This window comes from Daucus carota, chromosome 3 (genome assembly GCF_001625215.2).
Source record: "Daucus carota subsp. sativus chromosome 3, DH1 v3.0, whole genome shotgun sequence".
Lineage (NCBI taxonomy): Eukaryota > Viridiplantae > Streptophyta > Magnoliopsida > Apiales > Apiaceae > Daucus > Daucus carota.
The window spans coordinates 63,475,672-63,490,178 of record NC_030383.2 but is presented as its reverse complement, the minus strand read 5'-3'; the positions used below and the strand labels follow the sequence as shown (position 1 = coordinate 63,490,178).

General features: G+C 34.4%; 1 protein-coding gene across 1 annotated transcript; it reads right to left on the bottom strand.

Moving 5' to 3' along the window:
* Window positions 1–3,245: 3,245 nt before the first annotated feature.
* On the bottom strand, window positions 3,246–10,746 carry LOC108212970 (uncharacterized). Its single transcript, XM_064090202.1, has 6 exons — window positions 9,003–10,746; window positions 7,755–8,905; window positions 7,365–7,420; window positions 6,664–7,253; window positions 4,936–5,928; window positions 3,246–4,748 (listed from the first exon to the last, which is right to left on the bottom strand). Exons 1-6 carry the CDS (start codon window positions 10,744–10,746, stop codon window positions 3,592–3,594), a joined length of 5,691 nt encoding a protein of 1,896 aa, XP_063946272.1. The 3' UTR covers window positions 3,246–3,591.
* Between the last annotated feature and the right edge of the window lie 3,761 nt (window positions 10,747–14,507).

Sequence of the window (14,507 nt, the reverse complement as noted above, 5' to 3'; positions counted from 1 at the left end):
GAGGCGGTGGGTGTTTATATATGTATGTACAGGTGTGTGTATTTAATAGAGCAAGATTTCGTGTTCATATTATTTTCTGATTGTGTGGGACCCACGTGCTAAATCTTATTAAATATAATTTCAAGATTTTATAATTTGCAGTTTGATTTTGTAACTGTTTTGTTCTATATGAATACCACTTGCCAAATTAATTAAAAATTTAATTTTTAAAAGTTTATAATATTGCCGTTAGATTTTGTAACCGTTTTGGTTTAGGTGAGTAACACTGATAATCTTATTAGCATTTAATTTTAAGATTTTATAATTCTATGGTGGTTGGCGGTTAGGGTAATTGTTTTGAATATTTAAAATTTAAAATTTTAAAAGGTGACGAAATAATTAGAGCAGATTGGTTGAAAATTACACAAAAAATGGATATTGAAAGATTTTTATTTAATGTTGGATATTATATTTTATTGATGTAGTTGTGAATTTTTGAGATTTTTCTGGATTCTCATTTAAGAAGAAGATTTAATTTAGATTTTATATTAGTTTTTTTAAAAAAAATTAAATTCAAGCGTTATCTTGTCAATATAAGTCAAACTTTATCTCTAGGAAACCATACGTTACTTATTTGAAAAACATACGTTATATTTTTGTAACTGTTCAATATCTGTTTAATATATTTATTAAAATTATTGAGAAAACATGTAGGGTCAGGGATAGTGGGATACTACAGTATTTTTGTAATGTAGGGCCCATTACAAAATTACATGTGAAAGGAATTTATTAATTCTGGTGTTTGCGTTTGGGTTTGGTTGGATTGAAAAATATACAGAACAAATAATTGGTCATGGGCTTCAAAAGGAAATGGGCCGGTAACTGCGTTTGTGCAGACCATTTGCAAAATTTATTGGTTTGAGACCTGGTAGGGATGTAACACCCCAGTCCCACCTCGGGAAGTGTGAGGACTTTAGTTCAGTTTATAAGCATAAGTACTACTACTAATTGCACCAACAAATCATGATCTTTTGGGGGCCTGTGGTGGGCTTGTGGATTACCCAAGTTGTTGCAGTTGGGCCAGTATATTTAGGCTTATTTTCGGATTCGGATTTCGGGACTTGATCCGATTTTCGAAAAAGGCTCGGGATTTGACCCGGGTTGTCACATATGGTATTCAGAGCAGGCTCTCGAAAGCTTAATTCGTCAAGTTGCCGGAGGTGGGGACACGAAGGCTGGTGGTATTATCCCGCAATGGACAGAGATCCGGAGGCGGGGACACGAAGCCAGCCGGTATTATCCCACAATGGCTAGAGAGGTTCGATCTGGGCCTATGGGCTATCCGTTTCGGCCTGACGAGGACGTCAGGAATTTAAGTGGGGGAGTTTGTAACACCCCAGTCCCACATCGGGAAGTGTGAGGACTTTAGTTCAGTTTATAAGCATAAGTACTACTACTAATTGCACCAACAAATCATGATCTTTTGGGGGCCTGTGGTGGGCTTGTGGATTACCCAAGTTGTTGCAGTTGGGTCAGTATATTTAGGCTTATTTTCGGATTCGGATTTCGGGACTTGACCCGATTTTCGAAAAAGGCTCGGGATTTGACCCGGGTTGTCACAAGGGATGACAGAAAAATCCGATCCAAATGGATACTCGACTTCGACCCGAATGAATTTTAGCGAACATAATATTTTGGATTTGGATTTGAATTCTATTTTTAGACCCGAACGAGTTTGAATTTGGATATTAGGTATTCCGTATCAAAATCGGACTCGAAATTCAAATCCGATCCGAACCTAAAACCCGAAAATTTTTCCAAATATCCAAATATGTATGTATGTAGTATACTAATATACTTTTTTTCAATTTTAAATATACTAAATTGTGTTTATAATATAGATAGATAAAGTGTGAATGTGTGTAGTCTAGTTTTAAATATAATGAAATTCAAAGGTGAAAAAATAAAAAATAATATTTTTACAATACTACTTACATTTCTGGATTCGGGTTGTGGATAAACCCAAACAAACCTGAACTCGATTTGAAACCCGTGAATTTGGATTTGAATTTGATATTTGAAACCTGATTGGATTTGGATTTTAAAAATAATTTGAATTTAAATTAAACATGTTACTGCATTTTTGTCAGTGTAATATTCTTATTTTATCTGTTTTAAAGCAGGAGGTATCACCTACTTTTTTTGGAAGGAGTTGATGGTTCAAATCTCGTCCAAGACTCGAAGACAAATGAGCAGGCCTCGAACTTAAGCTGGGCTGCTCGCGACTGGTTTGAGCTGAAATTTGTTCAATAAAACTCGACCTGGCTTGAGTTTATATACAAGGCGGACTTTAACGAGATTTCATAGCCGTTTAATTGAAGGAGTCGAACTCCGCAGAGGTTTTGTCTCAATTAAATTATAATGAGCCGGCTCGCCCTATTCGATTAACCTCGACTCAACATTTTTCTTCCACTCATATATAGCTAAAAAACATAAGAATCTCAGATGACATTTTTGGTCTAGACAGGTGAACCATACTGACTCATATATTCTCGAAAGTGCTGATTTTTCCTTTTTGCGGTATTTTCCCGGTAAGATTATTCTCCGAGAAATTCAAGTCCTCTAGAAATGTCAATCTAGTTAACTGCCTAACTGGTGTGGAATAGCCTCCGTCAATCGATTTCCGAGCAGCTAGGAAGAATGAGTGCGGTTGAAGGTCTGGTAGTGCACGGTACATGGATATGAGAATCCGTCAAATTTAAAAATATTGGGATTCAGATGCGAGGGATTCAGTAAATATTAACGTGTTAAAAATATATATTATGAATGTATTTCAAGAGTTACATATATATTTAAACCAAATAATCAAATAAATAATTCAATATCCTTAACAATATAAAATATAATTATTTTTTTTAATATAATTATTTAATAAGACAATTATTACATTATTAAGTGATAGAGTATTCAACAAAATCACAAAATTAATAATTAACAAGAATCCTCAAAAATCTCCGAGCACCTAAGAATGAGTTCGCGGTGCGGCGGACGAGTGAATAATCCCTGTTTTCTAACGGCGAGCAACGGGGAGATGTCTAGTAAGATCATTATGAGATAGATTGAGCAATGCAAGCCATTTAAGCTCTCCGGTAACCTCTGAAATTTCTCCTCAAAATTTGTTGCATGATAGATCAATTGTGTAAATATGAAGAATTTTATGCACTTCATGATTTCTTCCTTTCATAGTTAACGAGACAGAAGACCTGAAAATAGTGTACAGATAGCTCTCAGATCATAATTCACGATGGACTAATTTGAGCCGATGGGTCCTCAGAAGACCTGGAAAGAGTCTGTCGAAGACATGGGAGAGAAGAAGACCTATCCCTGTTAACATTGCGCAAATTATCAACACATATAAAATACTAATGCGCCCCTGCTTTGCATCGCAAAGTGTTAAATCAGCATTCAGCATCCTCTGAGCATGGTCAAGATTTAACAGGTGGTTCTTGTATTAGTATGAGAACTTGAAATCATATTTACAAAAAAAAAAAAAAATTCAGTATATGCTAACATTCAGATTCATTCTAAGATAAGGTTGTTTCTAGTTGCGCATCACATCAACTTCTGCTGCAGTGTCTCAATGTACCTCAAAAACCACCAAGGCTTTCCGACTGTGAAGACAATGTATCCTGCAGACAATCCGCCTATTAATCCACATGCATATCCCATCAGGATCACTTTCCAATTGAATTCATCAACGGTATCATCTTCATCAACATTTTCATCATCGCCATCTCCAACTTGTGAAGGTGGCACGTCGTCTATACAGTTCTTTGTCAAAGGAACTCCACACAAGGCCGAGTTACCTAAGTAAGATTCTTCGCCAAAAGTGCTGAACTGTCCTTTCCGAGGGATTTTCCCAGAAAGATGGTTTTCTGAGAGGTTCAAACTAGCAAGAAATGTCATACTAGTAAGTTGATCCGGAATAACACCTGTCAATTGATTTGACGACAAATCTAGAGACTGGAGCTCTTTCATTTTTCCCAGTTGTGATGGAATAGGCCCCGAAAGACTATTATGAGATAAATTTAGCAATGCAAGCCATCTAAGCTCTCCAGTAATGTTTGGAACTTTTCCTTCAAATTTGTTGCACGACAGATCAATGGCCGTGTAAATATGAAGAATATTTGCCACTTCATGCTCGCTTCCTTTCACATTTAATGAGATAGAAACTTGATAAACGTAATAGGCTTCGTTTGTGTTGTTGAAATAATCATAATTATTATCATTTGGTTTCATATTCTTGAAGTATGAAATTGGCAGATAGCCGGTGAACTGATTGTTGGATAGATCCAAAATCCGCAACTTGGGAAAGGGGTGTGGTATGCCCCTTCTAGTTATTCTCCCGAAAAATCTGTTTGATCGCAGGATCAGGACTTCTAGCTCTCCGAGAGTAAAAAGCCATGACGGAAATGTTCCACCTATTTGATTTTTTCCAAAATCAAGAATTTGCAAGCGCTTACAGTTTGCCAAAGATTGGGGAACCAATCCTTTAAAGTGATTGTTATACATGTTAAGATACGTCAGACGACAACTCTTGGAGAAATTTGTTGGTATTGGTCCTTCAAACTGATTATTAGCAAGATTAATCGAAATCAATTTATCAGCAAGATTCCCCAAACAATGTGGAACTGCACCGCTTAATCCATTATTTGACAGATCAAGAATCGAAAGGGAAGTGGCATCGCAAATTGTTGGTGGAAGCTCACCTGTCATGATTGTTGGAATTTTGGTAAAGCTAATATATACTCCCTCTAATTCAAATAAATGACGTTTGACTTTTTGACATATATTTCTAAGTTCATTGACCTTTTAGTTAAAATTATTATAGAGTTTTGTGCCAAAAAGTCAAACAATTGAATACAACAGAAGGAAAAAATATGGAAAGAAAAATACCTGTAAAATTGTTCCCCCTAAAATTGATGTGATCCAGGATCGGAAGAACATTATATTCCTTAGGAATGTTCCCAGAAAAATTATTGTCTGCCAAATTAATGTAACGCAATGATGTAGAGTTTTTCCAGAAGTCACTCTGAATATTCCCAGAGAGACTATTATGATGTACATCAAGAAACCATAGATTTGTGAGATTAGAAATGGTCTTTGATAGTGTTCCAACCAATTTATTACGAGCGAGATTAAGATATACTAGTAGTGTTAGGTTTCCAATGGAAGACGGAATATAGCCACCAAGATTATTGTAAGCAAGAGACAAGTCCTCTAGGTTAGTCAAGAGCCCCAGTCCTGGAGGAATACTTCCTTCAAATAAATTTGTATTGTTTGCGAGACCAAGTTGTATTAATTTGGAAAGCTTGAAAATATTTGTTGGAAAAGGTCCCTCAAAAGAATTGGAGTCGAGATAGAGGTGTTTAAGCTCAGAAAGCAAACCGATGTCGTTGGAAATAGAACCTGAGAAGTTATTACCCCAGAGGAAAAGGGTTCTTAGTTTAGAGAGCTTGAATATATTTGGCGGAAGCGGCCCCTCAAAAAAATTGGAGTGAAGATCTAGGTCTTCAAGCTCAGAAAGCAAACCTATTTCATTCGGAAGAGTACCTGAAAAATTATTACTCCAAAGTAAAAGGAATCTTAGTTTAGAGAGCTTGAATATATTTGACGGAAGCGGCCCCTCAAAAAAATTATTGAACAGGGCAAGAACTCTCAACTTGGAAAGTTTGAATATGTCTGGTGGAAATGGCCCCCCAAAAGAATTTTCATTAAGATAAAGGGTTTCGAGATCAACTAGATTGGTTAATACTGATTCGCGCACAAGATTGCCTGTAAACTTGTTATATGAAAGGTCAAGGTACGTCAGGTTACGCGAGTTAGATATAAATTCTGGAAATTCTGACAAAAGATTATTTTGATAAAGGTCGAGGATGGTCAAAAAAGGTAGGGGTGAGCAAAAATTCTCCAAACCGCCCGAAACCGGCCGATCCAATCCGTCCAAACCGAATTTAACGGTTTAATAAAGGTTTGGTTTGGTTATGGTTTCAAATTATAAAAACCGAATTATTTCGGTTTGGTTTTGGTTTTTACCTTCAAACCACCCGATAAATCCGAACCGAACCGAATGTGTAGTTTCAAATATTAATATACATGTACTAAAATGTATTATTAAAAATAAAATTATAATCTACAAAAAATTGTAAAATTTTAAACATATAAAAAGCATCCTAGTAAAGATTTTCTTTAAAAATATTATTTATTCTATTTTATGATATTAATTTTGATGTATGTATTATGTTTCAATTCTTTTTATTTATATTTTTATAAATGTATGCGAATACATTTTATTTATTTTCTTCCATCTCTACTTATTTATCAAGCTAATATATTCTTGTATCCTCTTTAAGTATGATTAAATTGAAAATATAACTTGAATTTTTCATTCCTTATTTTTTAAGTTAAAATTTAATTTTGTTGATAACTTTGTTTTACATATAAAAAACGGTTTAAACCGAAACCAAACCGAACCGAACCGTTTTAAACGGATTGGTTTGGTTTGGATTTTAAACATAATGGTTTGGTTTTGGATTAAGATTTTGAAAAACCGATTATTTCGGTTTGGTTTGGTTTAGACCCTCCAAACCGCCCAAACCGCCCGATGCTCACCCCTAAAAAAAGGCATGGGGGAGAAATTGGACCAATTTGGAGCTTGCAGTTCATTCTCTGACAGGTTTAAGATGTGTAATCTTGGAAGATGGCTAACCTGGTACGGAATGGAACCATTGAGATAATTATTGCTCAAATCAAGATATTGAAGCTGTGTTAAATTCCCAATGGCTGATGGTATTGGACCAGAGAAGAAGTTATCTGCGAGGGTGAGATTGTTGAGATTTGGAAATGAAGTGAAACCAAACTCGAAAAGCTTTCCAGTGAGTTGTTTGTTGAAAAGGTTAATGTCAGAGACTGAACCTGCAGAGTTACAAGTAATGCCAGTCCAGTTACAAAGATTATCGAGATGAGTGAGTGACCAAGAATCAAGAGAAGAAGACGGGGCTAGGCTGTTCTTCCATTTCACAAGAGCTTCTCCTTCTCGTCTTGTTGCAAGAATGGATTCAAGTGATGAGAGAAAGAAAACACAGAGAAGAAGGTCATAAGGCTTTACAAAGTGTGCCATGTTTCTGCTCAATTGGATTATGAATCCAATACCACACTGCATTCTTCTATTTATATATATGCTGTATGCTAATGTAATGCTAATGCTAATGATCCTATAGTATTTTTTATGAACTTATAATACTAATTGGACTTTGGTTTTTCTGTCACGTGGATTATTACATAGTCTTTATCTAATATATATGTCACTCTCGAGCAACTGCTACATCTTTGAAAGGTTGTTGAGGCAGTAGGCCTCCGAAGAAGACTTGGAATAAGTTCTCTCAAAGACAAAAGCCATGCCTCTTAGTTTTCATATTACACGCAAATTAGGTATGAACAGTGTGGAAGTGTGCTGTTAAATTGTTAGGTACAGCAGGAGCGGATTTGATGCATACTTTTTGTTTTTTCATTCATTTAATTTGATTTAACATTGATCAAGATAGGAAGGTTAATATTAATACCCCTGAAGCAAGAGAAATCATTTTGAGTCCCAACCAAACGGATTATTACATAATACCAAATACTTATTCAGCCAGGACACAAATGGTTCAGAAATGTCTACCAGGACAACAACTTTCTAGTTCGTCTTGATCAACCAGTACCATTCTTCATGCATATCTTTTCATCAACTTCAGTTGCAGTACTTCGATATATCTCACAAACCACCAAGGCTTTCCTAGTTTGAGAACAATGTATGCAGATGACAATCCACATATCAGTCCACATCCATATCCCATCAAGATTGCTTCCCATGTCAATTCATCACCCGCATCATCTTCATCAACATTTCCGACTTCTTGTGGAGGTGATGCTGTGTTTGCACATTTCTTCGTCAATGGTGATACACATAACGCGGAGTTTCCTAGATAAGAATCATTGTTGAATGTGCTGAACTGTCCTTTCTGAGGAATCTCTCCACTAAGATGGTTTTTCGAGAGGTTCAAGACCTCTAGAAATGTCAATGCAGTTAACTGAGGCGGAATAGCCCCTGTCAATTGATTTGAGGACAAATCTAAAGATTGGAGTTCTTTCATATTTCCCAGCAATGATGGGATATGTCCTGTCAGACTATTATGAGATAAGTTGAGCAGTGCAAGCCATCTAAGCTCTCCAGTAACCTTTGGAATTTCTCCCTGAAATTTGTTGCAGGACAGATCAATGATTGTGTAAATATGAAGATTATTTCTTACTTCATACTCTGTTCCCTTCACAGTTAATGAGACTGCTGCTATATACTGGATAGTAAAAACTGCTGTCACATTCTGAAAACGATACAAATTATCAGTTGATTTCATATTCTTAAAGTATTGAATTGGCAAATGGCCTGTGAATTGATTGTTGGACAAATCCATAATCCGCAACTTGGGGAAGGGATCTTCTGTGCTCCTTCCACTTATTGTACCATAGAGTTTATTTGATCGCAAGACAAGAACTTCTAGCTCTCCAAGTGCATAAAGCCATGACGGAAATGTACCACCTATTTTATTATTGCCTATATCAAGAATTTTCAAGTGCTTACAGTTCGCCAAAGATGGGGGCATCAATCCTTCAAACTCATTATTATCCATGTTTAGATATGTCAGCTGACAACTCCTGGAGAAAGTAGTTGGTATTGTTCCTCGAAACTGATTATTAGCAAGATTAATGTAAAGCAATCCATCAGCAAGATTCCCGAAACAGTTTGGAAGTTCACCACTTAATTCATTATTTGACAAATCAAGAATTGAAAGGGAAGTGACATTGCAAATTGTTGTTGGAAGCTCACCTGTCAAGATTGTTGAAACTTTGGTAAAACTGCAATAACCAGATTACTACCTTAGTTACATATGACAAAAGAAAAGATCTATAGAGAAAAACTATACCCGTAAAATGGTTCCCACTCAAATTGATGTATTCCAAAGTTGGATGATCGTTATATTTCCACAAGTCACTCTGAATATTTCCACTAAGACTATTATCACTTACATCAAGAAACATAAGATTTGTGAGATTAGAGACGATCTTTAAAAGCGGTCCAGTCAATTGGTTAGAATTGAGATCAAGAAGTACTAGTAGCTTCAGGTTTCCAATGTCAGATGGAATATAGCCACCGAGATTATTGGAATGTAGATCTAAGAACCTGAGGTTAGTCAAGAGTCCCAGTCCAATAGGAATACTTCCTTCAAATAAATTTCTATTGTCTGAGAGGTCCAGATCTCTTAATTTGGACAGCCTAAATATATGTGGGGGAAGCAGCCCCTCAAAAAAATTAGAGCCAAGATAGAGGCTTTCAAGTTCGAAAAGCAAACCTATATCCTTAGAAATAAAACCTGAAAAGTTATTCTTATAAAGGGAAAGAATCTTTAGTTTGGAGAGCTTGAATAAATTTGGCGGAAGCGGCCCCTCAAAAAAATTAGAGTTAAGATCGAGGGCTTCAAGCTCAGAAAGCAAATCTATATCATTGGAAACAGAACCTGAAAAGTTATTACCCCAGAGGTAAAGAAACCTTAGTTTGGAGAGCTTGAATACATTTGGCGGAAGCGGCCCCTCAAAAAAATTAGAGCCAAGATAGAGGCTTTCAAGCTCAGAAAGCAAACCTATATCATTGGAAACAGAACCTGAAAACTTATTACCCCAAAGAAGAAGATGTTTTAATTTTGAAAGCTTGAATATATTTAGTGGAAGCGGTCCTTCAAAGGAATTGTTCCATAAATATAGGTATTCAAGATCACAAAGTAACCTTATGTCATTGGGAATTGAACCTGAAAATTTGTTACTTGACAGGAAGAGACGTTTTAATTTGGAAAGCTTGAATATATCTGGCGGAATTGGCCCCTCAAAAGAATTGCCAACAAGACTGAGCACTTCAAGATTATGCAGATTGGCAAATACTGATTCACGTACTAAATCACCAGTAAACTCGTTATAATTAAGGCTAAGGTGAGTCAGGCTATGAGAATTGGATATAAAATATGGGAATTTCGACGCAAGAGGATTGTAACTGAGGTTGAGGATGCGCAAGAAAGGCATGGGAGAGAAATGGGACCAATTTGGAGCTTGCAATGCATTCTGTGACAGGTTTAAGATGAGCAAGCTCTGAAGATGGCTAACCTGGAACGGAATGGGACCATCTAGATAATTATTTCTCAAATCAAGATATTGAAGCTGTGTTAAATTCTCAATGGCTGGTGGTATCGGACCCGAGAAGAAGTTGTATGCGAGGGTGAGACTGTTTAGATTTGGTAATGAAGTGAAACCAAATTCGGACAGCATTCCATCAAGTTGTTTCTCATAAAGGTTAATCTTAGAGACTGAACCTGCAGAGTTACAAGTAATGCCAGTCCAGTTGCAAAGATTATCGAGATTGGTGAGTGACCAAGAGTCGAGAAAAGAAGAAGGGGCTAGGCTATTCTTCCATTTCACAAGAGCTTCTCCCTCTGGTCTTGTTGGTAGAATGGATTGAACTAACGAGAGAAAGAAAAGAAAGAGAAGAAGGTGAGAAGGCTTTAGGAAGTGTGCCATATTTTTCCTCAACTGGGTTATGAATGCAATACCATACTGCACACTCTTATTTATATGCTGCATGCTTGCCGTGTTATTTGAATTGTGCACTAGCTTGTGGACCATATATTCTCGTATATAACTGCGTGAATATTATTCCAATATACTGATGGTCATATTTTTTTTTGGATTTATTAGATGACTTTGATTTTTCGTCACTTTGATTATTGTGGAAATAGATTTTTTTGCCACTCAGCTTATTGTGTTTTAAGAAATTTACCACCCAACTAAATTTTTGCCACTCAGTCTAAGATCTCTCTTAAATTTATCTCATAAATTTTAATAATTTTATCTTATTACAATTTTCAAGATAAATAAATAGAGAGGAAAACTTAATTCGATGATTGTGCATCATTTTATGTTATTATTACTCCCTATTTACCTCTCTTTTATTAGTTTAGGGTTTTTTCTACTGTTTAGCATGTATTAAGATTCTTATAAAACATACTTTCATAACTTATTCTTGCGATTTTTTTCGTGTGTAAAATTCAAACGCTGAATTTTGATTTGGAAGAAAAAAATAAAATTATTTATGAAACTACATCTTTTAAAAGCCATAAAATGCGTGTAAAATTCTTATGACCCAAGGTAAACGATCTTGGGGACATAAAAAAGTACTATATATAAAGATACAAACATGTATCAAATCATCAAAATATGAGAGACTACCACCATATTTTAATAATGCTACACAGAATTAATGTAATGCTAATAATCAAATCCGAACCTAACTTCATTGACAAAAAAAAAAACTGAACCGGACCTTAGTGAGTAAAATAAAAAAAATTATAGTTGAGTGGTTAGTTTCTAAAGACGCAATAAGTTTAGTGACAAAAAAAATATCATAATGCTAGTCATCAAATCCGAACTTTTAGTTGATGGCTAAAAACAAAGCCAAACATGACATTAGTGAGTAAAAGGAAAAAAAATTTAGTTGTGTGATAAGTTTCTAAAATCACATAATAAGTTGAGTGGCAAAAAAATCTATTTTCCCTTGATTATTATATTCTCTTTATCTAATAATATTGTAATTAAATTAGTAATAGGAAAGTTAATTCGATTTTGATTTGATCGCTATAAATTTTAAGTGTGAGGGAAGTTAATTCGATGTTAATTTGATTGTATAATTTACAATTATAATTTTTTTGTATCATCAAAATTTAGGATTTATTCTGATTTTATATCCTTAATTTTGTAATGATTAATCTGAATACTTATTTTTAGTGTCTGGAAAATAATTTACATCACTCCGAAAGGGTGAGCTAGGCAGTGGTCCTCCTAAGACCTGGAATGAGTCCTCTAAGGCTTGGGGAGTCCATAATGACCACATGATTCGTCGTGCTAGTAAAATACATAGTGCTCCATAACGTGAGAGTTGCAATAATTATAGGCCTTAAGAGTGCTGGAGAATTCTTTGAAAATACATATTCAGAAATATTTGAAAATTTTGATGAAAGATCGGCTTGTTAAACAAGCCAAATTCGGGCAAAAATTTCGGCTTCTTTAATAAAAGGAGCCGGCTCGATTCTACTCGCGAAATTACACGAGCCAATAGTTCGGGTAGAGATTTAGGCTCGATTAAGTTAAAATTATACGAGCTCACTCGCTTGACTCGTTAAAACCAGCTCATTTAGCTAAACGAGCTGGCTCGACTCGACTCGTGAAATTAAACGAGTCGAGTTCGGGCAGAGTTTTAGGCTCGATTAGCTAAACGAGCGGACTCGGCTCGACTCGATTAAACTTGGCTCGAATTTGGCTCCGCTCAAAACTCGGCTTGCTCTAGTCGAATTACCGCCCTAACTAGGACATCTAGCTCTCCAATAGTAAATAGCCATGACGGAAATGTACCACCTATTTTGTTGTGATATCATACTGCACACTTCTATTTATACGCTGCATGCTGGAATTATATAACTTGAATATTTACCTCATAAATAATAATTTTGATAAAAATATTTTGTTGTTTAGTGTGGAAAAATTATATAATGAAAATAACTAAATATCTAATATCTTTAGATTTTTATTTTATGTGGCTTAGTTTACGGAGATGATAAGTTTGGAGGATAGATTTTGAAATATAAGTGTGTGGATGCTAATATAATATACTAATTATCATATATTTTTTGTGAATTTATTAGATGATTTTCATTTCTCATCAATTTGATTATTATATTATATTCATTTACAAACAAAGTAACCAAGGTTTAGTGTTATTTGTATCATTTGGAGTTGATTTATATAATTTAATTATAATTTATTTAATTATTATCATAATTCATAATTAGTTTTGATTTATTATTATCTAATTTAATTAATTTATATTAGATATTAAATTTTATTGTCACGAAAATAATTTATGTCACTCTCAAACTACTTTCACATCTCTGAATGGTTGAGGTAGTGGTCCGAGGTAGACTTGAAATGAGTCTTGTAGACTTGGAGAGGCATAGAGTTATCCTCTTAATTTTATTCAATTTTTTTAATGAAATTATATTTTTTAATATAAATAATGTAATAAATATTATAAAAATATTGTTTCTGGTTAAATAAAATAAGATGAAAATAATATAATTATATATTAAAATATAGGTTAACATCAACCAAATTATTAGTTTTTAAAATAACAAAATTATGAATGAAATCAATTATCTATTGAATATTTTTGAACTATTATTTAATGTGGTGTATTTAGGATATTGTGCTATAGTTTTTGGACCACAAATTTTGATATATAAGTGTGTGAACAATATTCCAATACACTATTGATTTTGATTTTTCAATTATAATTTTCGTTATTTTGATTATCAAATTTTTTATGGATTTATTAGAAGACTTTGAATTTTCATCAATTAAATTATTATACTGTTTTTATCAATTTTAGTACCAAGTAAGTTAATTCAATTCTGATTTGGTTATATAATTTATAATTATAATTTTTATATATCATCAAAATTTAGGATTAATTTGGATTGCATCTTTAATTTATTATTGATTAATTTGATCTGATTTTTTTATTTTTAGTGTCAGAAAAATTATTTATATCGCTCTCGAGCTACTATCACATCTTTGAAAGGGTGAGGCAGTGGTCCTCCGAAGACTTGGAATGAGTCCTGAAAGGCTTGGGGAGACCCTGAGCAATCTCTCTTAATTTATTCATTTTTGTGCATGGCCATGATACCCTGGGCATCTTGGCTTCGAAAGAACCGGTCCAAATGTTCAAGTGCTTGAGAATTCTTTGAAAATACATACTGAGAAATGTTTGAAAATATTGATGAAAGCATAATAATAATGTAGAACATATGTCCGGTAAGACTATTATGAGATATACGTTGAGCAATGTAAGCCATTTAATCTCCGTGTTAACATTGGGCAAATTAAGCCAACCTATCCCTGTTAACATTGGGCAAATTATCAACACAATTGTCCATACAACTTTAATCTCCAATAATATAGACATATGAAAATACACACGCGCCCCTGCTTTGCATCGCAAAGTGTTGGAAGGATTATAGCTGTCAATAATATGCGAGCTCATCCTGGAGTGTAGAGCGTAAAATTATTGGTATCAAATGAAATTATTGCATAGAGTAGGAAGAACTGGAAGACTACCTGCACTATAATTGCATAATTTTGGTTGCAAATACTGATTCAAGCACAGGATTAACTGTAAATTTGTTATATGGAAAGGTCAAGGAAAGTTGGGCTATGAGAATTAGATATAAACTCTGGAATTTTCGACACAATATTATTAATACCAAGGTTGAGTGTACATATAAGATTCATTGGGGGCTTCCTCTAACATCTTAAAATTTTAGATGAGCCGGACT

Coding starts and splice junctions, on each gene's coding strand:
- LOC108212970 (XM_064090202.1), bottom strand. CDS start 10,746: ATGGTCCACAAGCTAGTGCACAATTCAAATAACACGGCAAGCATGCAG. Junction 5,929..6,663: donor GTCCAATTTCTCCCCCATGC/CTTTTTTTAGGG, acceptor GCTCACCCCTAC/CTTTTTTGACCATCCTCGAC. Junction 4,749..4,935: donor TAGGGGGAACAATTTTACAG/GTATTTTTCTTT, acceptor CAATCATGACAG/GTGAGCTTCCACCAACAATT.